The sequence below is a fragment of the Oncorhynchus mykiss genome, chromosome 6 (genome assembly GCF_057628025.1).
Source record: "Oncorhynchus mykiss isolate SJ-2025 chromosome 6, ASM5762802v1, whole genome shotgun sequence".
Lineage (NCBI taxonomy): Eukaryota > Metazoa > Chordata > Actinopteri > Salmoniformes > Salmonidae > Oncorhynchus > Oncorhynchus mykiss.
The window spans coordinates 43,198,790-43,222,682 of NC_143027.1; the positions used below are offsets into that span (position 1 = coordinate 43,198,790).

General features: G+C 39.6%; 1 protein-coding gene across 4 annotated transcripts in view; it reads left to right on the forward strand.

The window, feature by feature from the left end:
- The first annotated feature begins 15,711 nt into the window (after positions 1 to 15,711).
- The window catches only part of col27a1b (collagen, type XXVII, alpha 1b), a 141,049-nt gene continuing 132,867 nt past the window's right edge, over positions 15,712 to 23,893 (forward strand). For all 4 annotated transcript variants that reach the window (XR_016496680.1, XR_016496681.1, XR_016496682.1 and 1 more), the window contains exon 1: positions 15,712 to 17,887. Coding sequence is in view for 1 of the 4 variants with exons in the window: in XM_021606572.3 (XP_021462247.3) it covers positions 17,835 to 17,887 (53 nt within the window). In the remaining 3 variants the exon portion in view is untranslated. The remainder of the gene's footprint in view (positions 17,888 to 23,893) is intronic.

The following is a 23,893-nucleotide window of genomic DNA, read 5'->3' on the forward strand; positions in this document are numbered from 1 at the left end:
ATATACCTTTTTCTTTCCTAAAAAAAAAGACACAATGCTTTTATTATATGTGGATCAAGATTTGAGGGGAAAAAGTCACATACATGTGGGAGTTTTCAAAGGGGCACACATTTAGAAATGTTAAGTAGAGCATATGCTTTACATTATAGGGTGCTATTTACATGGTATTTACCTCGAAATTACACTTTAAAATGGTAATTACTCAATAATTACCAAATAACTACTTTTAAGGGATATTTGAGCTTAATGGACATTAGGTAAATAAGGACTTGCAAAACTTTTTTTGCAAGGCACTAATTGTTTACTGTTTACAGTGTGGTAGAATTTTGTAAAACTGTATCTTCTATCCTCTCTATCTAAATCTGAAATGTACACTATACACCGTATTTGAACCCTTTAACTGTCTTTTCTTGAAAAACATGTTCAGAAAAATATTTCATCTTAAATTCCTGAAACTAACAACTCAAATAAGAACTTCCAATTAAAAAAAAATGTCTACTTGATGTTTATTTTGGAAATAACAGAGCTCTACAAGACGGTTGAGAAGTCAATAGAGGGTCATTCCAGCAATGCCATGATAGAAAGTCAATTTGCATAGCCTTTTTACTAATCAACAATATTACAAAAATTACTTTAGGTCTGCGTCAATGGCTTATAGGTAGGTAAGCATTGTTAAATAAGGACTGATGTCAAAGTTGAACAAATTAGGGTAATTTTGTTTGTCCAAACATATTAGATTACATTGAAATTAATGCATTTCCAAGTGGTGTATAGTGCAATGTCCCTCAAAATGGTTTTCTTAAATTTCTATTGATCCAGACTACATTTTTAGATAAAGTGCAGTCTTGTATTACTATTCTATCGGCATTCTTTTATAGCCCACCTTCACTGAATAATGATTAATTGACCCCGTGGGTCATGAAATGTAGTTTAACCTATTTCTGTTGCCTAATATAGTGTTGTCAACAATTCAAATCATATTATTCACTAAAATAAAAAAAAGATATAAAAAATAAATGTAGCCTATTCTTAGTCCGCTGTACTTTCTACTCACATATGAACCGCTTGTTTGAGCATATCTTACAAAAAGTATTGCTTTTTACACTTTCTACACTTTCTACACTTTCTACGCGATTTATTATCATATTCCTGCTCTCCAAGATCTCTACTAACAGGAATGGTGCAATATTTATCCCTCACCAACTGAATTCCTGCTGTCTTTGGTGACTGATTTTGAGTTTCTTTACAGCCCTCTAAGTGGGCAAAGTTAGAGTGCCACAACATTGAACTGCAGCAACCCAAAAGGATACAAGTTATGTTTTTTTGGTGAAGGAGGGCTCGGGGAGTTGACCAATCAAGTTCAAGTGAAAAAGAATAATAATATCCACTTCTAAATACATTGTCAAAACATGCTCTACCAACTGGTTGAGAATAGGGATATAGGGTTTAAATAGCTGTCAGTCAATAGATCATTGTCTCCGGTCTAAGAAAACAAACTTTTTACAAATCAAAAAGGGATTACTAAGAACTAAGCCAAACCAGGTCATGTATAGCCTACTGTAATTTCAGTGTTCTCAGTCCTTCATAAGTTATACAATACTTCCTTTCAGAATCAGACGAAAACAAGCACAAAATGTAGGCTATCAGAGAGAGAGAGAGTCTTGGCCCCGGTATGGACCATGGTATTGTTCTTTGGACCAACTGACATACTGAGAATAACTGTAGAATGACTGTATTCGTCTGATCAAAGCTTGTCCTCACAGTGATTACCCCCAGGCTCAGGGTCAGGGCTGCTGCCAGTAGTTGCTGTGTTGAAACCAATCCCTCTATCCCTCCATTCCTCCATGCTTCTGAAACCAATCCCTCCATCCTTCCTCTGTAGTCCTCCTCCCCTGGCTTGGTTTCCTCTCTGCAGCCCCTGATAAGGATCCTTTATGAGCCTCTATGTGGGCTGACAGAAGGATGGATGAGACTGACTGACTGACTGACTGGTGCACCTGAAGATTACAGAGCTTAGCTGAGGATTTCAGTTAGCTCAATTGGTTAGCGCAATATGTTTGTACAATAGCTCACACTGACAGGATGGTGTGGGAATAATTTTGGAATGTACACTACTGATCAAAAGTTTAATAACATCTACATTCAAGGGTTTTTCTTTATTTGTACCAAATACGCTGGCTATCTTCTGTATACCACCCCTACCTTGTCACAACACAACTGACTGGCTCAAACGCATTTAAGAAGAAAATAAATTCCACAAATGAACTTTTAAGAAGGTACACCTGTTAATTGAGATTAATTCCAGGTGACTACCGCATGAAGCTGTTTGAGAGAATTCCAAGAGTGTGCAAAGCTGTCATCAAGGTGGCTATTTGAAGAATCTCAAATATAAAATACTTTTTTTGGTTACTACATGATTCCGTATCTGTTATTTCATAGTTTTGATGTCTTCACTATTATTCTACAGTGTAGAAAATAGTTTTAAAAAATAAAGAAAAACCCTTGAACGTGTTCTAAAACTTTTGACCGGTAGTGTATATTGTCTTGATCTTGTCCCGTCATGCTCTTTCAGTCATGATATACATTTTGTACAACTTTTGTTGTATCTTCACTGGGATATTATTTCAGTTCTGTGAAACTCCTCATAAATCAAATCAAATGTTAATTATTACATGCTTCGTAAACAACATGTGTAGACCAACAGTGAAATGCTTACTTACGGGCCCTTTCCAATAATGCAGAGAGAAATAATAGAAAAATAATAACACGAGGAAGAAATAGCTACCCGGATGATTAACAGTAACTTACTTGGCTATATACACAGGGTAACAGTGCCGAGTCGATGCTCAAGGATACTCGGTAATTGAGTTAGATATGTACATATAGGTACGGATAAAGTGACTAGGCAACAGGATAGATAACAAACAGTAACAGCAGCATGTGATGAGTCAAACGAGTTCAAAAATGGTCCGGGTAGCTATTGGTTAACTATTTGACTAACTATTTAGCAGTTTTATGGCTTGGGGGTAGAAGCTGTTTAGGGTCCTGTTGGTTCCAGACTTGGTGCATCGGTACCACTTGCCGTGTGGTAGCAGAGAGAACAAACAGTTCATGACTTGGGTGGATGGAATCCTTAACAATTTTTAGAGCCTTTTTCTGATACCACCTAGTATATAGATCCTGGATGGATATTGCATCGCTTTGATAGGAAAGTCAAAAGATTGTTATGTTCTATTTCTGAACCATTTTCATGGTGGCACTTTAAGGGCCTACTAAAATGCATCTGTGCTCTAACCAGCATATCTTTTTTTTTTATACCTTAATCGTCAAAGGGGTCATTCCTACTCTGCAGTGCCTTTTCTGTCCCCAGGAAATCTCACTAATTATTTAGTGTCAAATGTATCAGTTGACCTTTACTTCAGAAACACAAAAAATGGATCTCAAAAGGAAATTGTATGCATTTTGAACAAAAATTTTTTCAGTGGATGTAGGCGTTTTTGCCATGTCCCTGTGTTTTATTCATCAACTTCCATGAGAAAATATAAGTAATAAATTAATAAAATACTTCTGTCTTAATTATTTTATAGTCCTGGTTAAATTCTCTTATTTCATTTCAGGTTTTCTGTGTGTCCCTGATATCCCTTCCCACCCTGTTAGTTTGTTGTAATTCTCCATTTAAGAAAACAACCCCTTCCTACAATGAAACCACATTCAGGAAGTATCATCATTTCTGTGGTGGGAAAACAATGGAACCCAGCTAAATAAATATGAACACTCATTTTTATTTTATTTTTCCATGTTTCATTTTTGTCTGTATGTCCTACAACTTAAATGACTGTCTCACTCCAATGCATTAACATTGTTTCTTATTGTTAAACCAGCCCGGTCAACAAGGAGAAGGACTGTAATCTGCTGACGAAAGATAAGACCTTCAGACTTTTCTGTTACAGCTGGACCCATATGAGTGACCCCATTGTCTCCCCACCAATGTTATCTAAATCAGCCCTCAAACGAATACTGTAGTGTTACAAGGCTCATTCAACTGCTCTCTCTCGCTGCCTGCAGACCACTGTAATGTTATAAGGCTCTCAAGACTCTTTCAACTGCTCTCTCTGCCAAATACAGGGCCCAATAATAGATCCTCCATCTTCAAGGCATTTACAGGTATGCTTTCTATTTAATGCTTGGTATTGTATCTACAGGGCACAGTATTTGTAATTGACTTCATCATGATTACAGACATTACACAGTATGAAGTGAAAAATGACCCTGAAAGAAATGTAGCATCTTTGAAACAAACAAAACCTTCCATTTTATAAACATTAACATCCTCCATTCAATATAGGCCTCAACATAGCCTCAATCGATTAACAATTTTTCTACGTTTCAAATGGCAGATTGAGTGAGTGACTCAGTTAACATTTAGCTTCAGTTTCGTCAGTCAGTCAGTCTGCGTGCACGCACACACACACACACAGGTCTCTCTCTGTACCTCTCTGTGCATGGATCCGTCTTACCTTTCATGGTTATGTCTGAGCTGGTTACACCTCTTTTGTCAATGTGTGGATGTCTGTCTGGGCAGCGGGTGAGAGTTTATGCCCGTAGTGAGTGAAATCAGAATTACTCTACAGTAGGTTTACAGTAGCAAAACACAGACATGTCAACAAACTGACTGAGACAGGTTTAATGAGGTTTAGATGAGGAAATAAGGTTTGTTTCTTCCAGTAATTAAAATCTTCTCTTAACCTTTCTCAGCCAACTGTAAACACTAGGATGCTATCAAACACTCAATAAAAGACAGACATAATAATGTGACTGTCCAGTGTGGTTAATAGAATATACCAATACCTTCAGACAACCATCTCATTCACAGCACCACCATAAACAAATAGTAGGGACCATAAGAGGACGGTTTGTGCCCATTCTTTGGTCAGTGTGGCCACTGAGGGTCAGTCAGCCCTCTGTCTCTGTCTCGGAACAGGAAAGGGTTCGGATGGAGTGAGTGTGTATGTGTGTGTGTTTGTGTGTGTTTGCTGTACTGTACTGTAGACCTGGTCTCTCCCAGTCCCTCCATTTAAAGAGCCAGTCAGTGTGTTTGTGTGTACAGAGGCCTGGAGGCGGTGTATAGACTAGTACCTGTGGCTGAACAGCAGAGCCTCTGTTGGGTCCGTTTGGGTTCATGCTGTACTGGCTCTACACGTACACCAGCCTCATTTGTTTTTGTCTGGTCGGAGCCAATAAGATGTTACTGGCATCGTTTGACCAACACATGTTGTTTAATTTCAACTCTAAATAATTATTTAACAAGTGTCGTGAAGAGCCAGCAGAGCCAGTGCTTAAGGTAGCCTATCAGTTAGTTGTGTAACAGTAAGGCATTCCTGTTTACCATTCAGTGGATGCAGGAATAAAACATGCAGTAAAAGTTTTCCATTTGACACTGTGTGCCTGATATTAATAGGATGACACAAAATCGGGTAACCGTTACGATGATATTACAGAACTCTTCCATCTCCCAACAAATGATGAAGTTCTCTATTCATCATGATCATCCTAATCATCCTCCTCCTCATCATAATCACCCCAAGAAGAAAGATCTCCATCCAGTATGTGAAAAATAGCTGTCCCATAACTGGCCTAGCCATCATAGAATAGCTAGAGGATGCCAGTGGACAGGATGAGAGAAAGGGATCTATATATCTGTGAGATGTAGCGCTACAGTGAGATTTCTCCCGTCGGTAGGGCTGTTTATCTGCTGGGCACCCCACCACCAAGGCTCCGGCTGGGGAGGGATGAAGGCTCCGGCTGGGGCGGGTTCTGGAAAGATTTTGGAAAGATCTCACTGTACAGTGATTTATATAAGGGCTCCGGCTCTGTGTAGAGCGGTCAGAAGATGACGCACTGGGCTACTGTAAAACCAAAACAAATAGAAAATCCCATTGCACATCATGAAAATGGAGCTATTCTATACTTGACTTCGGAGATATTAATAGATGGCATTTGGGGGATATTTCTTTGAAACAAAAAATAACTAGTTGAGGTTTGGAATTCAATCGTCAGATTGTTTTCTTCATATCAAGAGAACGCATCAATACAATTATTTTATTTTTATTACTACCCAGTGAAACGTGAAAATCTGAAATTGAGGCATGTCCCACTCCCGGATATGGGTGTTGGAAGTTTGTAAGCCACTTTGCCATTCATTTTCTATTCACGACCATATCCTAGTAATTTCACTGGAAAATGCCAGGGGCCTGTTTTACAAACAATGGCTCATGCTACTGTTTCATATTTGGCAAAAATAACATGCTTTCAATGTACAGTAGTTTATTTATGTTTGATCCGCCCGTAAAATGTCACCACAGCAATCTCTATGACTTGGCAACTACATATATCTTCTGTCTCTCCATAAGCTACATGGGGCAATATATCAATGGCTATCTATCATGGCAACTTTTACAGACCTTCAAGAATTGCCTAAATGTACATATCAATATTTCAACATTTACACTAATAGTATTTGACAGTCATGTATTGTGCAACTAGTGGAGAAATACTTTTTCACATTTGTTTTGATCAGAACAGGACCAGTTGAAGTCCGAAGGTTACATACACTTAGGTTGGAGTCACTAAAACTTGTTTTTCAACCACTCCACAAATGTCTTGTTAACAAACTATAGTTTGGCAAGTTGGTTACTTATCATTAATTATAAGTCATTTATAAGTCATTTTTCCAACAATTGTTTACAGACAGATTGTTTCATTTATAATTCACTGTATCACAATTCCAGTCAGAAGTTTACATACACTAAATTAACTGTGCCTTTAAATAGCTTGGAAAATTCCATAAGATGATGTCATGGCTTTAGAAGCTTCTGATAGGCTAATTGCTATCATTTGAGTCAATCGGAGGTGTACCTGTGGATGTATTTCAAGGCCTACCTTCAAACTCAGTGCCTCTTTGCTTGACAACATGGGAAAATCAAAAGAAATCAGCCAATACTTCAGAAAAAAAGTTGTAGACCTCCACAAGGTGGGTTCATCCTTGGGAGCTATTTCCTGAAGGTAGCACGTTCATCTGTACAAGCAATAGTACACAAGTATAAACACCATGGGACCACGTAGCCGTCATACCGCTCAGGAAGGAGAAGATGAGCGTACTTTGGTACAAATCAATCCCAGAACAACAGCAAAGGACCTTGTGAAGATGCTGGAGAAAACAGGTACCAAAGTATCTACATCCACAGTAAAACAAGTCCGATATTGACATAACCTGAAAGCCGCTCAGCAAAGAAGAAGTCACTACTCGAAAAACCGCCCAAAAAAGCCAGACTACGGTTTGCAATTGCACATGGGGACAAAGATCGTACCTTTTGGAGAAATGTCCTCTGGTCTGATGAAACAAAAATAGAACTGTCTTGCCATAATGACCATCATTATGTTTGGAGAAAAAAGGGGGAGGCTTCCAAGCCGAAGAACACCATCCCAACCATGACACACAGGGGTGGCAGCATCATGTTGTGGGGGTGCTTTGCTGCAGGAGGGACTGTTGCACTTCACAAAATAGATGGCTTCATTAGGAAGGAAAGTTATGTGGATATATTGAAGCAACATCTCAGGACATCAGTCAGGAAGTTAAAGCTTGGTCGCAAATGGGTCTTCCAAATGGACAATGAACATCGTCATACTTCCAAAGTTGTGGCAAAATGGCTTAAGGACAACAAAGTCAAGGTATTGGAATGGCCATCACAAAGCCCTGACCTCAATCCTATAAAAAATGTATGGGCAGAACTGAAAAAGCTAGTGCGAGCAAGGAGGCCTACAAACCTTACTCAGTTACACCAGCTCTGTCAGGAAGAACGGGACAAAAATCACCCAACTTATTGTGGGAAGCTTGTGGAAGGCTACCCAAAACGTTTGACCCAAGTTAAACCATTTAATTGTAATGCTACCAAATACTAATTGAGTGTATGTAAACTTCTGATCCACTGGGAATGTGATGTAAGAAATAAAAGCTGAAATAAATCATTCTCTCTACTATTATTCTGACATTTCACATTCTTAAAATAAAGTAGTGATCCTAACTGACCTAAGACAGGGAATTTTTACTAGGATTAAATGTCAGAAATGGTAAAAACTGAGTTTAAATGTATTTGGCTAAGGTGTATGTAAACTTCCAACTTCAACTGTACTTGCCAGTACCTATAGATGTCACGAATTCCCCCGAAGGTGGCTCCTCTTCCTGTTCGGGCGGCGCTCGGCAGGTCGTTTCGTCGCTGGTCTACTAGCTGCCACCCATCCCCTTTTCCTTTTCTGTTTGTTTTGTCTTATTGGTTGCACCTGTCTCTTCTTTTGTTTTTTTGATTCAGTACTATTTAAGCCTGTTAGGCCCGCCTGTTTTTGTGCGGGCTTGTTTTCCGTTAGTCAGGTTATGCGTGTAGTGTTCCTGTCCATTTGTGCCCTGTGTTGGGTTGGACATTTTTGTGATTATTTTTGCCTGTTGTTTTGGGCGTTCGCATTGGAAACCGAAATAAAGTCCGGTTTTCCCTGTTCCTCTGCTCTCTGCGTTTCACTCTGCACCCACCACTCCAGGCGTTGTGACAATAGTCTAGGAATGCTTGTAAATTAAATGATTTTGGTATGAAAGCGTTCACACCACATTTACAGCACAACATGCCACACCTTTTGTAAGCAAACATAAATACTCTGCGTACCTTCCTGGCCTCAAAGTTTTTCTAAATTGAGTTAAACTACTGTTCAGTGAAGACTCTCTCCTTGAAGGTCCCACCTAGAGCCTTAAATCCAAAATAAATAAATAAAAGGCTGAATAAGGGTATGGTCCCACCCAACCCCTAATTTTCCTTGAGATCAACACCATGTGTGTTGTCAGTATTCAGTGAGCTCTGGTGAAGATTATGTCTTATACAGTAGATAGACTGGCCTTGAATCTGACTGACTCAGGGGATGGAAAACCACAGAACACCCAGGTCGAACCTCTCAGTTGTGACATCATTCCCCCTTCCACCTCACACAGTGGGCACTCTTCTCCTGAACAAGTCTATATGGAACGATATCAACAACATTATTCTTAACTACATTGTTAAGAGCAGTATTATACACAATTCACATGCAACATACCTTTTCTACATGACCCTCAAGAACAAGTTAGAGTAGGCCTAATCAAGTCCAAGACATATACTCCACATGAACAAATCTAAAAATGTACTTTAATACAAAAATGTGTATGATATTATAATACACTCAAAAACACTAACACGTTAAGATTGGTCTCTGTCACCGTTAGCCGTACATAATACAATTAAAATAGTTTTAGTACAGTCATGGCCATATTTATTGCTGTCAATTTCAACACATTTTCTGGTATGTAGCCCCCTCACAGGAATGACCACACACACACATTAACCAACCACTCAAGTGCTGGTCTGCACACCGTTCTTCCCTTTCACACGTTCACAAGTAGGATCTGTTCAAAAACCACAGACATCCTCAACACCTGGCATGCCTGGAATACCACCCAAATGGCGTCTGTATGGCTCCTCTGCAGACCAGATGACGTCATGAGATAATCACTTAAAATGTTCAAGTCTTTACTCTATTCCGGTCGCACAAAACAAACATACAAATATGCGTCTGAAAATGACAAATGACAACATGGTATTGTTCTTTTGTTCTTCATCAGTGTTTCAAAAGTCAAGGTACTAAGTCACTCTCGGAGGTGTGCTAATATGAACTGTACTTACCTCACGCATTCACCATAACACAAAACTCAGTATAGGCTTACACATCAATATTTACATGGTAAGGTAAGAAGCCAAACTTTTTCACTCTGAATTAATAGACATTTTCTCCAAATGTGCTGTTTAAATGTATGGAATGGATAAACAGAGTGTTGCGTCGGGAGATGCCATACTGGATCCAGTTGTGTCCAGATAGAGGCTTTCAGCTGGGCCTAATTCCTAAAGACATGGGAGTAAAAACAAAAGTATCTCTGATAATCCTACAAGAATTCCCATTGTTATCATACTAACCTGACATGAAACGACTGCTGCATCTGACAGAAGATGCCTGGGGGGGGTAAAATTAGACTAGGACGTGTAGAGATAACAATATATATATCTAAAACTAAAAACATTGCATTTGATACGTTCCTTAAGCTCTAAACCTCAGCAGAAGCTGGTAATGATTTATGTGGACGTTGAGCAAGTTGAGGAAACTAAACTTCTTGGTGTCACCTTAGACTGTAAATTGTCATGGTCAAGGCATATTGATTTGATTGTTGTATAGATGGTCTGTCTGTGATAAAGAGATGCTCAGCATTTTTAACACCACAGTCGACCAAACAAATCCAGCACACTCTAGTTTGATCTAACCTTGACTATTGCCCAGTGATATGGTCAAGTGGCGCAAAGAAGGACCTAGAAAAGCTGCAGCTGGCCCAGAACAGAGCAGCAGATCTTGCCCTTCAATGTACACAGAGGGCTAATGTCAAAAGTATACATTTCTGTCTCTCTTGGCTCAAAGTAGAGGAGAGATTGACTGCTTCAACACTTGTTTTTGTGATAAATATGAATGTGTTGAAAACTCCAAATTGTCTGTATAATCAACTTACATATAGCTTGGAGAGTCCACAGGTCCAGAACAAATTCAAGAAAACGTATAGTATTATATAGAGCCATGATTGCATGGAACTCCCTTCCATCTCATATAGCGCAAGTGAACAGCAAACCTGATTTCAAAAAACAAATAAAGTAAGACTTCATCGGCACAACGCCTTTCCCACATGTGGCCTAATTCCGAAAGTAAACAAAATTCCAATTCCACATTTTCCTCATTGAAAAGCATTGAAGAGAATTGGAATGGGAATTTCAGTGTACTTTCTGAATTGACTGTAATTGAAATGGATTTGACATCAACCCTGGTATGAATTGACATATATGTGTAACTGATGATGCACAAACACGCACTCGACACTTTACACTCATGATTATTTTTGAGTTGTATTGTTTATTTTTTTATTTGTGTATTTACTTGTAGTAGATGTTTTATATGTTTTATATATACACTACCGTTCAAAAGCTTGGGGTCACTTAGAAATATCTGTGTTTTCCATGAAAACATATATGAAATGAGTTGCAAAATGATAGGAAATATAGTCAAAACATTGACAAGGTCATAAATAATGATTTTTAATTGAAATAACAATTGTGTCCTTCAAACTGCTTCCGTCAAGGAATCCTCAATTCGCCGCAATTACAGCCTTGCAAACATTTGGCATTCTAGTTGTCAATTTGTAATCTGAAGAGATTTCACCCCATGCTTCCTGAAGCACCTCCCACAAATTGGATTGACTTGATGGACACTCAAGCTGCTCCCACAACAGCTCAATAGGGTTGAGATCCGGTAACTGTACTGGCCATTTTTTCTGCGTCTCACAAATGTTCTTCTTTGTTACTGAATTTAATTGAATTTATTTTTGGCAACAGACATATGCGAACACCTCAAACTTAGATTCATCTGTCCATAACACTTTTTTTCCAATATTCCTCTGTCCACTGTCTGTGTTCTTTTGCCCATCTTAATCTTTTATTTTTATTGGCTAGTCTGAGATATGTTTTTTTCTTTGCAACTCTGCATAGAAGGCCAGCATCCCTGAGTCGCCTCTTCACTGTTGACGTTGAGACTGGTGTTTTGTGGGTACTATTTATTATTATGAAGCTGCCAGTTGAGGACTTGTGAGGTGTATGTTTCTCAAACGAGACACTCTAATGTACTTGTCCACTTGCTCAGTTGTGCACCCGGGCCTCCCACACCTCTTTCTATTCTGGTTAGAGCCAGTTTGCGCTGTTATGTGAAGGGAGTAGTACACAGCGTTGTACGAGATCTTCAGTTTCTTGACAATCTCTCACATGGAATAGCCTTCATTTCTCAGAACAAGAATAGACTGATGAGTTTCAGAAGAAACTTCTTTGTTTCTGGACATTTTGAGCCTGTAATCAAAACAACCAATGCTGATGCTCAAGATACTCAACTAGTCTAAAGAAGGCCAGTTTTATTGCTTCTTTAATCAGACAACAGTTTTCAGCTGTGCTAACATAATTGCAAAAGGGTTTTCTAATGATCAATTATCCTTTTAAGATGATAAACTTGGATTAGCTAACACAACGTGCCATTGGAACACAGGCGTGATGGTTGCTGGTAATGGGCCTCTGTACGCCTATGTAGATATTCCATTAAAAATCAGACGTTTCCAGCTACAATAGTCATTTACAACATTAACCATGTCTACACTGTATTTCTGATCAATTTGATGTTATTTTAATGGATAAAAAAATTTGCTTTCCTCACAAAAACTAGACATTTCTTAGTGACCCCAAACTTTTGAACAGTAGTGTAAGTCTGTAATGTCTATTAATTCATGTTTTAAATGTATGTACATTTTAAAGTTGTTGTCTTTTTCGTTATGTGTCAGACCCCAGGAAGACTAGGTGTTGCCATTGGCGTCAGCTAATGAGGATCTTAGCAAAAATCATCATCAGGCTTGTGACTGCAAACTTGTTGGATGCATTTGCAATGTTTTTGGGTGTGTTTCAGATTATGAGTTGGAAAGTAACAAGGGGTTAAAGATCATACCCCCAAGACATGCTAATCTCCCCTGTTATTGGTAATGGTGAGAGGTTAGCATGTCTTGAGGGTATGAATTTTGACCTTTGTAACTCTCAATCATCATTATTTACGATTCATTCAGGATTATAAGTAATGGTAGAATCCACATTGACATAGAAGTGTTTAGAAACATATTCTATTCTTATTTATAATAAAAGTGACTCCAAATGACACAATACATAATTTATCAATCATTTCAGGGTGGCATGTAGCCTAGTGGTTAGATTGAATTTGTTCTTAACTGACTTGTCTAGTGAAATAAAGGTTAAATATTTTATATTTATTTTGGGCACAAAATAATCTGAAATACAACCAAAACGGACTGAAAATGTCACAATATGCAGGAATATGGGACCAAATACTACATTTTTGACTACATTATTTATAAGAATCTTTAAGGGTATCAAAACCTTGACCCCTAAATTTTTTAGAAAAAAACAAAATCTCTTTCTCTGAGCAATTGTATTTATTCATTTCCCATTTTTTGGAGCATACAAATAGCTTAGTATTTGAACTACTTATTTTACACCGTCATTATTGCTCATCTTTATCAGGGGTGTCAATAATTTTAGATTCTGCTGTATATCAATCAAATTTAACTCATCAATTCTATACATGACTGGTCTAGTATGTGCATGTGATCCATATGGACACTGGACAGATAGGGTATATTGTTACTGGCCATACACATTGACTCTGTCTGCTGGAAAATTCTCAAATTTCCTGCAGACACGGAACTTCTACCTTCCATTGTAATACCAGGGCCAGATGACTTCCATTACTTCCCTAGTCTGGAATAAAGAATGATCAGAGAGTCGTCCACACCTGCCAATAGTTAAAGACAGGGGTTCCAACATGGCAGTCATAAGTGATTAGTGGTGGAAAATCAACTCATAAAACACATATATAAACTGGCCTCCAGGTCTTGGCCTTTCACTCTTTTGAAACCTGGTTTTACTGTATGATATTTGTTGGAGCTGTTTGCTACAGTGCCTTCAGAAATGATTCATACCCCTTGACTTATTCCATGTTTGTTGTGTTACAGCCTGAATTCAAAACGTATAAAATTATTTATTTTATTTTTCTTACCGATCTACATGCAATATCCATAATAACAAAGTGAAGACATGTTTCTAGAAATGTTAGCAAAATTATTGAAAATGAAATACAGAAATATGTCATTTACATAAGTTTTATCACCCCTGAGTCAATACTTTGTAGAAGCACCTTTTGCAGAGATTGCAGCTGTGAGTCTTTCTAAATCTCTAAGAGCTTTCCACACCTGGATTGTGCAACATTTGCCCATTATTATTATTATTATTTAAAAAATTCCTCAGGCTCTGTCAAATTGCTTGTTGGTCATTGTTAGGTAACCATTTTCAGGTCTTGCCATAGATTTTCAAGTAGATTTAAGTCAAAACTGTAATCACTCAGGAACATTCACTGTCTTCTTGGTAAGCAATTCCAGTGTAGATATGGCCTTGCATTTGAGGTTATTGTTCTGCTGAAAGGTGAAGTGGTGGAAAGCAGACTGATCCAGGTTTTCCTCTAGGACTTTGCCTGTTGCCTAGCTACATTGTTTCTTTTTTATCCTGAAATTATTACAAGCATACCCATAACATGATGCAGCTGCCACTATGCTTGAAAATATGGAGTGGCACTCACTAATTTGTTGTATTGGATTGGCCACAAACATAACACTTTGTATTCAGGACAAAACAATGTATAGCTTTGCAAAATTATTTGCAGTATTACTTTATTGCCTTGTTGCAAACAGGATACATGTTTTTGATATTTTTTTTCTGTAAAGGCTTCTTTCTGTTCCCTCTGTCAATTAGGTTAGTATTGTGGAGTAACTACAATGTTGATCATTCTCAGTTTGCTTGCTCTCACGACTTACGTACAGTAACCTAAGCTATCACTCATCGCAAACTTACAGTGCTGAAACAAAAAACCCTCAACACTCAAAACCTAACTGCTTTGCTGTGCCTGCTCTGCTTCGACTTCTCGGACATTGCCTCCATTGTCTGCGAACTAAAAGTTTGAAGTAACAAAATCTACCATCAGACATGTAAGCTCAGACAGGTACATGGGATGTGCTCTTTCAAGGTGGTGTGCACTCTTCCTGGGATGCATCCCAAATGGCACCCTATTCCCTTTATAGTGCCCAGAGCTGGTCAAAAATAGTGCACTATATAAGGAATAGGGTGGCATTTGGGACGCATCCCTAGTCCTAGCTGGCTGTGAGTGGAGAACTGTGAGGGCCTCTGTGTGCTGGGAGCCCAGGCTCAGGAACGGGGGATCCAGTTGCAGGGAGCTGAATCGGCGCTCTGTTGGGGCTCGGCTGGACACTGTCACTGCGTGTTTGTTGAGGGCGGGTCAATGAGGACAGAGGAATTTCACAGCACACGACTGCAGCAGCAGCAGGGTAGGCAGTATCCGAAAGGCCAGCAGATGGCGACATTTAATCTGGATTGATGGTTTCATTTTACCGTCCAAACGCATTGTATGCAGCCGGCAATACACTCGTATCCGTGTGGACTGGTTAGTACCTAAAACATTCCCCATTCAGGCTGCAAAGGCATCGATTTCCTCCTTAGATAATGTCAAAAAAGAAAAAAAACTGGGAAAACCTGCATACTTTCTTTATGAAACACCATTTTCCACCACCATGCTAGTGGCTAATAGTACTCCTGATGTTGCGCCCCGACTCGCATTCCTAGGCATTAGCCACTTTAGCATTTAAAGGAAAATTGTGTTTTATAATGTCTGCATATTTCCCCCTTTTTTTTCACCTTCTCTCCAATAAATCTAGTCAAGGAAGAAATCGATGCCTTTGCAGCTTGAATGGAGAATGTTTAGGTTCAAACCGGTCCACGGGGTATAGGAGTGTATTGCGAGCTGCATACAATGCATTTGGATGGTAAGACTGAAACGACTCAATATCGCCATCTGCCGGCCTTTGGGCTAGGTAGGCAGCAGAGCTCTACTCTGGCTCCGGCTCACAGGCATGAGCGTACATACAGTACTGACTGTAGGTAAGGTGGGCAGGGAGGATAGGCAGCTATATGGCCTGGAACACTAAAAAGTAATTGAACAGCACAGGATACAATAGAAAATATATCAAACAAATAATAATCATTTATTCAACTTCTCTAGCGCTGTTCATTACAAATATTATCTCAAAGCACTCGAAAAAGCAAAACAAACAAGAATCAAATAATACAGATATATGATAGAGTAGGTCTGGAGTACGATTTTGAGCCCGAGTTTAACGTTTTGGGTGTTTCAAGCCTGCAACAGATGGAGCGACAGTTAAGTTGGAACCAGAGGTAGGAGTTCAACAGGGGAGATGAGCATGTCCTCTGCAGGCAGGCAGCACAGTTCACTCTTCATTGAAGGCATCTCACAGGCACTTCGCCACCCGGCCATTTGACTGTGACTTCTCCGTAGCAAATTACTCTCTGGTTTTGTAGAACAGGATAAGGATGACAGGCAACTCGTTACTTCAGAGGAAATCTCCTGAGCAATGAAATCGTCACTGTCAGCTTGTCAGGCATGCATGGTAGTCCTCTTCATTGGGTCGGGAGACCGTAGAAACAACCAAAACTTGGCTGGTGTACTGAAATCAAAATACATTATCTAACTAGCCTGGTACTGCAAAGACTAAGAAGGAATAAGGATATACTTTTTTTTGTAGCAGGTATTGCATTTTTTTTGTTGTTGCTATATCTGTTTCTCTTTTACATTTCCCCTAATGTAAATGTAAATGTGCTGTGTTGGAGAGGAGTAAAACACCAAGGTGGCACCAGGCACCTTGCCCCAGACAAAACAAGTGTGCTGGGTAAACAAACAATCAGCCATCCAGCTGTCTACAGTCTAGACCTGTCACCTGGCCCATAAATAACTGGACAGCTGAAGACTACTCTTACCTATCCAGAGACAAGTCCAACCTCGACTCAGGGGTAGACGTAACATAGTAAATCCAACACTCACTTAGTATGATAGGTATGGTATGTATTAATTTGTGCATGTCCATCATCCATTTCACATGATATGTATTACAATTTGTATGATGTTATGAATTGAAATTCGTACAAATTGTTACAATTTTCAAAACGTATGATATGTTACGAATTCTAAATTGTTGTCGCTAATGTTAGCTAGGTGGCTAATGCTAGGGGTTAGGAGTTAAGGTTAGGGTTAAGAATTCGATTTGGGGTTTAAGGTTTAGGGGAAGGGTTAGCTAACATACTAAGCTATGCAAAGTAGCTCAAAAGTAGTAAGTAGTCGCTAGTTTACTAATTAGCTAAAATGCTAAAGTTGTCCGTGATGAGATTCAAACACACAACTTTTGGGTTGCAAGTTATATGCCCAACCAACCACCCTACTTTCGTTTTTGCCTTATTATTACGTACCCTTCTGTCTCGTGTAACCATCCCAAACATAACATATACTAATTTGAGTGTAATGGATTTACGTTTACTATGTTAAGTCTAGTCTATGAGACCAGGCTGACAAGACTGTTTCTGATGAAGTCAGAGGTCTAGGTCATGTCTGGCACTAAATTAAATCTGCATACATGGTCTACTTACTAAGGAAAAGTGCAAATGTAGAAGGTTTTGCTTTCCAAGCAAGACACACTTTCCAAAGAAATGTCTCTTCTTCTTTACACCATTCATGTGTGTTACATTTGTTTCCTCCTTCAGTATCAGCTGAGGCGAAAGAAGGAGGTGTGTTTCTCTGAGTCCCGAGCAGAGAATTCCCTCACTCACTCCATGATATCTTGTATATTAGAAACGTCGGCGTACAAGGCGGTCACCATACATTCATTTCACCGTGCTCGTATGAGTGTGTAAGATATTGTACTTCTCCCCACAGACATTTACCTGGAGTCGGTTCTATCGCGCGGAAAAGTAACACTCCGATGGAGCTCTGTAGGTCGAAGTTTCTTCTATGTAAAGAACTCCTGAAGGAAGATAACGGAACGACATTGAGAAAGAAGGAAGACACTTTATTGATCTCTTATTACCGGTGCTTTTTTGGTTCCCTTTCGAAGTTTTAAGGACCAGCTGCAATGGAAATTATTTGCGTATGTCTCCTGCCACTCTGGACCGTTGTAAAAACTCTCAAGAAAGAATGAAGTAACCGCTATGGAGCCGGACAATGCCCTGTACTCCAAACTCAAAACAGCTGGAGTTGGGGGGTGAGTACAAATTATCCAAACAAAACAGCTCTCCCCTTCATCTCTTATCTATCAGATTGATCAAGATTTAACTCACTTCTGAACATCTGTGCAGCTGTTTTAACTCCAATGCGTTTCCATACATTCCAGAAGAAATGCACGTGTACTTTCTTGAGAGCACACAATAATACAAAGTGGGAATCATGTCTGTATCAATGAATGAATGATCCCTATTTTGTGATCCCAATGTGTGGGCTAGTCTTTTTCCTTACTATTTTCATTTTGGATTTCTCAGCTATGACATAAACACGTTATTTGTCTGAACTAAAAGCCTATATTTTAGAGTAGGGGTTCCCAAACATTTTTACTGAAGCCCCCCTTCCAGCATTGGGAATCTATATTTCTGTGGGCACAAGCACTGTTCATGACACAAACTGTTCACACCTCTCTTGTTGGCAGAGAGAACATTTTGCAGGTTTAAAACGTATTTCCTTTAATTCTACATATTTCGTCATGGGGTGCCGAGAACATCTAGCCGTTTTAAAGCACTTTTTTGTAGCAATTCTATACATTTTGTCATTACTAATGTGTATTCATGTGATATTTGAGTGACTCAAATATTACAACAAAATCTAGCTGACATGGGCTAGTTAATCTGGACATTTCTGACAGGTTATAAATAGCTCTCTAAGGCAGGGTTTCCCCAACTCGATCCTGGGGCTGATTCAAATAACCAACTCACAATCAAACTCGATCCTGGGGCTGATTCAAATAACCAATTTACCATCAAACTTGGTTCCCGGGGCCCAGAACCGAGTTTGGGAAACCCTGCTCTAAGGTATGCACTGACGGACATGACAGGAGGAAAACTGGTGATGCACTACCCAATTTTGAAAATGCATTCTACTATTACAACTTTCAAGAGTCCGTTGAAAGCCGTTGAAAAAAATACTGTTGAAGAAAAAGCCCTTTTAATAAAGCCATAATAACATTTGTCATGTGTCCTAGGCTACTGTTGAGGAGAGGCATTTTTGGGAGGGTCCGAAAAAGCAGGATGCGAAAAAAATAGGATTTTTAAAAACGAACTTCATGCAATTCTACGTCATTTACATGAGAAAAGACATGAGCTGAATCTTATTTAATACCACACAAATGACCGAAATGAGTGGCTACTCTGACGCTGACAAACTGAGATCAATCTTGAATTCAACAAACAATAGCCCAGGCCAATGAAGCGACAAAGAGATTGTACAATATTAGGAGTTAATGTACAGTAGGCTTCTACTCACTGTGATGACCGATGCACACATCTTTGCAATAGCCTATCTCAAGATGAGCTACTTTGAAAAACAGTGCTGCTGTTTGCAAAACATTGTGTTGTCGATTAAAAAATATATTTATATTGGTTCACACGTCTTCTATTTTCAGCAGTAGGCATTTCCAAACTGTATGTTTTTTCCCAGAGGTTAAGATTTAGGTGTGTTAGGTGTTAGGTGTGTTTTGAAATTTGCAAAAGGCCAACAGACAGCCACAACCAACCATAGAAATATAATCCATAGATGGCAGTTCCTATTCAGGTCAGGCAGCTCTTGCTAGTATACCCATGAGTTTAATCGTCAAATTGCCAGGATAAGAGGATCCAAAACCCTCCTATGAATTGATTATATGTCTATGGCCACAACCGAACAAGTTGTATATTTGGCAAGCATGCTGGCCAATTTGCGGCCTTCCCGACTGTAGGCAACCAGTACCTGCCAGAATGAAAGGAAAGTGGTGCATTTTCCTGGCATGGTTTAGGTCCACTTGTAGAAGCTATGCCAACTCGCATTGAAGCTGTTCTGGCAGCTGGTGGTGGCCAAACACACTTTAAAATCGAATTTATGTTTGATCCGAAAATGTGTTTGGAAGGTCCATATGGAGGGTGTGACGCAATTGCGGAGCCTCCTGAGGCATGCAGAGGCCAAATTGAGCTCCATACAGCATCGCCGTGCGCCTCCCAAATGTCGTAACAATGCGGAGGGCTCCAAATAGCTCTGCCTTGACATGATTGGTTGATGGTAGGTGGGGGAGGGAGGTCCTGTATAAACACAAACTCACTTCCTTCACAGCAGCTCTGCCCTGCTTCGGGAAGCGCAAGAAGTATGAATGCCCTGATTTCTGCAGAGGCCGTATCAGCGTAAACGCTGCACGGCCACTGCTGACGTCAGATTGACCTTGCAGCGCCTTTCAGGCACTATGTTGGTGTTTCCTTTATTTTGACAGTTACATGTATGTGCTGGTGATAAAATGTAATCCACAGTAATTTATCTGAAACTATTGATCCTCTGTGGCTAAATTATGCTCTCTGGTATATTTTGAACATTGAGAACGGGCTCCTGTGGTTGCATAAAAAAATTATAATAAAAAAAAGAATGTGATTTATTTGATTTTATGTTTTGCCTCATGGGCCCCCTGTGTACTTGTGCCTGCCCCTGACTCAGACAATTGCCCAGTCACATTTATTTATTATGCAGTTTATTTAAAACCTTGTGTTCTGGATTCTGGATGTTCTGTGTTCTGGATTCCAGTAGAGCTGGTGGCTTATACTATCAATAATTATTATAGTTATTAATGATAGCGATAACACATTTTGGATTTCAGACTGTGCATTGCAATGTCTAAGTAAGATACAACTTCCAATTAAAACATTTACTTTTGAAAGTATAAGCATTCCCCTTTTATAAACTCTGCCAATGGACTTGAAGTTGCACTCTCTTGCTTATGCAGTTGTGCACTGCTGCCAAATGAACGCTGTGGGAGTGAGTTGCTGGGATGGTTTAGAGCAGGGATGGGAAACTTTGATGGCGATGGGGGCTACAAAAAATCTGAACTCATCATAATGGGCCGAAGTTGCTCGTGAGGTCTGCGTACCCATAAACACACACATTGTGAGTAAAACATTTTAGTGGCACCCCTCTTGACAGCAGAGAGACATTTTTTAGGTTTTAGAGGTTTTTTTGGTGTGTTTTTTTGTTTACCCCTTTTCTCTCCAATTTCGTGGTATCCAATTGTTTAAGTAGCTACTATCTTGTTTCATCGCTACAACTCCCGTACGGGCTCGGGAGAGACGCCATGCTTCTTAAAACACAGCGCGCATCCAACCCGGAAGCCAGCCGCACCAATGTGTCAGAGGAAACACCTGGCAACCTTGGTTAGTGTGCACTGCACCCGGCCCGCCACAGGAGTCACTGGTGCGCAATGAGACAAGGACATCCCTACCGGCCAAGCCCTCCCTAACCCGGACGACGCTAGGCCAAATGTGCGTCGCCCCACGGACCTCCCAGTCGCGGCCGGTTACGACAGAGCCTGGACACGATCCCAGAGTCTCTGATGGCACAGCTGGTGCTGCAGTACAGCGCCCTTAACAACTGCGCCACCTGGGAAGCCCCGTTTTAGAGTTATTTTTTAAGTGTGCTGCAATTCTACACATTTTGCCATGGGGCAGAGAGGAAGATCAGCTGTTTTCCAACTCATTTCCTGCAATTCTACACATTTTGCCATGAGGTGGAGAGAAATGTTTGCAGTTTTTAATATGATATCTGAGTGAAACTGACAATCAAAATCGATGTGGGCACCCCGGCCGGTAATTCGACCATGATAAGAAGTTTAGATAGCTGGCCGTTAAACTAATTTAGCAATTAGATTTTATTTTGCTGACATTGGCTAAGTGACTGACAAAACAAGAGAAAATATGCTGATGCACAATCACATTTCTAAATTGCACCTTGTGCATTATACTATTGTAACTCGCAACAGTAAATTGAGACTAGGGCTGTGCGGTGACCGTCTTACCGCCACACCGGCAGTCAAAGTCCACATGACCGTTTAGTCATGGTAATTAGGCTTCTCCAAGCTCTGATGCTGCTGCTGGTCATTAGTAGCCTACCAAACCTGCTAACTGCCTCATACTCAGCATTATATTGTCCCTCTTATCACTCTGACATCAATGCAAATGATTTCAAAAACCTAATCAAACACTTCATGAGAGCCCATGAGCTCATGTTGTGCAACATTTCTACAGGCTATGCAATTGCGGGTGATGGCCACTAATAAAAATAGGAGGAGCCCATCGTCTTTCTATAGGCTAGGCCTACTATATTTATTTCTCATCTTTCCTAAAATTAAGCACATTGCTTATATTACAACAGAAGTTTAGACTACCTGGCTGACATGAAAATAAACCACGGGAAATGGGTCCTCCATACGCTTTTAAGTGACGTATTTTTTCTCGTTGCCCCTGGTTCGATACAGGTGCATGATAAGGGTCCATTCTAAATCAAAACAATTGTCACACATATATTATTATGTAAAGACAAGATTAAATCAAGATTAGTCTGATTGGTGACAATATTAGCCTATCATTTGAGAATTATATATTATCACTTGTGAATGATGCCCAGCATAAGAAACAATGCCTTTTTTTGCGACTTGTTCGAATCATAGTTGCACACCTCATGTAGACTAGCCCATAGGCCTATATGTTTCAATAAGGTTTGTATCGCAACTCAAGTTGCCAAATAACTTCTTAAAATTAAGCACATTAGTCCGCTTTACAAGGGGTGTAGTGCCTAACTGTTATACATAAGCAGAGTGTGAGTTCCAAGTTTGGGGAAGATAATTTGACTATAAAATGCACCTTTATAATACAAACATTACATACATAATTGTATTCGCGGTCACTTTTGATAATGCTGTTTTCCGCTAATGGAACATTCGTGTGCGCATTGCTGCACGTATAATTTGAAGAAATAGCCTAATAGTTTATCAACATTTTAAGCTAAACGTTCTGATCTGTTGCGTCAGCCACATTGCATAAAAATGTTATTGGGATGCTAGTGGTTGTATTAATTTGTGATCGCATTCCACAACTGTCTCAGACTATGTTTGGAATATTTATTGATTTTACAGAATAGAATAGATCGGCTTTTGTACTATGGGGGATAGTAGATTGACATAGGCTAGTGCTTTTGCTGTTCGCTAGGTCTACGCATCTTGTTGGCTGACGGAAAGTAAATGTGGACAGTTCTTCCAATATATTCAATATGCACCTCGGAATTGGATAAGGACACGCGCAGTTGCGTCCTGGATGTGTCTGTTTTAACTTGTAGTCTGTGACAAAGACCCAATCACGTGAAGGAGAGCGGCGTGAGTGAGAGACAATTTGGATTGCGCAGAACACTCAGGGAGAAGGGCACAACGCAGCACTCCGGGTCGCAAGAGGCATATATTTGTTTTAGAGTGCATTACAGCCACAAAGGGGATTCCACCGTGAAATTCGAGGCATTATCAAGTGCTTATCAAATTGTGAATAAGATACTTTTTGAGTGTGTACAGGCTGTGCAAAAAAAACTAAGCAGAGCTCACGCCTTTCAAGCGACTTTTTTCAAGTCATCATTAGAGTCTCATCATGCAGCCTTGAAATGTATAAAAATCGAATCATATAGCCCAACGTTTGTAGAACGACTAAAGTTACACGAATAACTCTAAATTAAGGATATAGGAGTACCTATTTATTTGTTAACCGCTCAACACAGAATAGCCGCATTTGTGCACTCCCTCAAATCGTTTGGAGAAAATATCTATATTTTATTCATCTTTGTTCAATTGTATTCTTCATACTATAAAATAATGCCACGGATTTATAAGCAAATCTTATCTGCTAAATTAACTAGTGTAGCCCACTGCCATTTGGCATTGCCACATCAGGACCTAACATAAGGACAACTCAGATTCTGTTCTTCTGAAATAGACTACATTTTCTTCATATCATGCTTCTTTAGACCGGTCTAAAATAAATAATGAATTTATTGTGAAGGTGTAGGCTATATTACATGGATTTATTATACTTTTTAAAATGGCTTGTATGCTATGTGTGAATCCAGGAGATGCTAAATGTGTTTATGTTAGTTAACGGTCAATTACTGTGAGACCGACAGTTATTTGTTTGACGGCTGACGAAATTTCGTGACTGCCACATCCCTAGTTGAG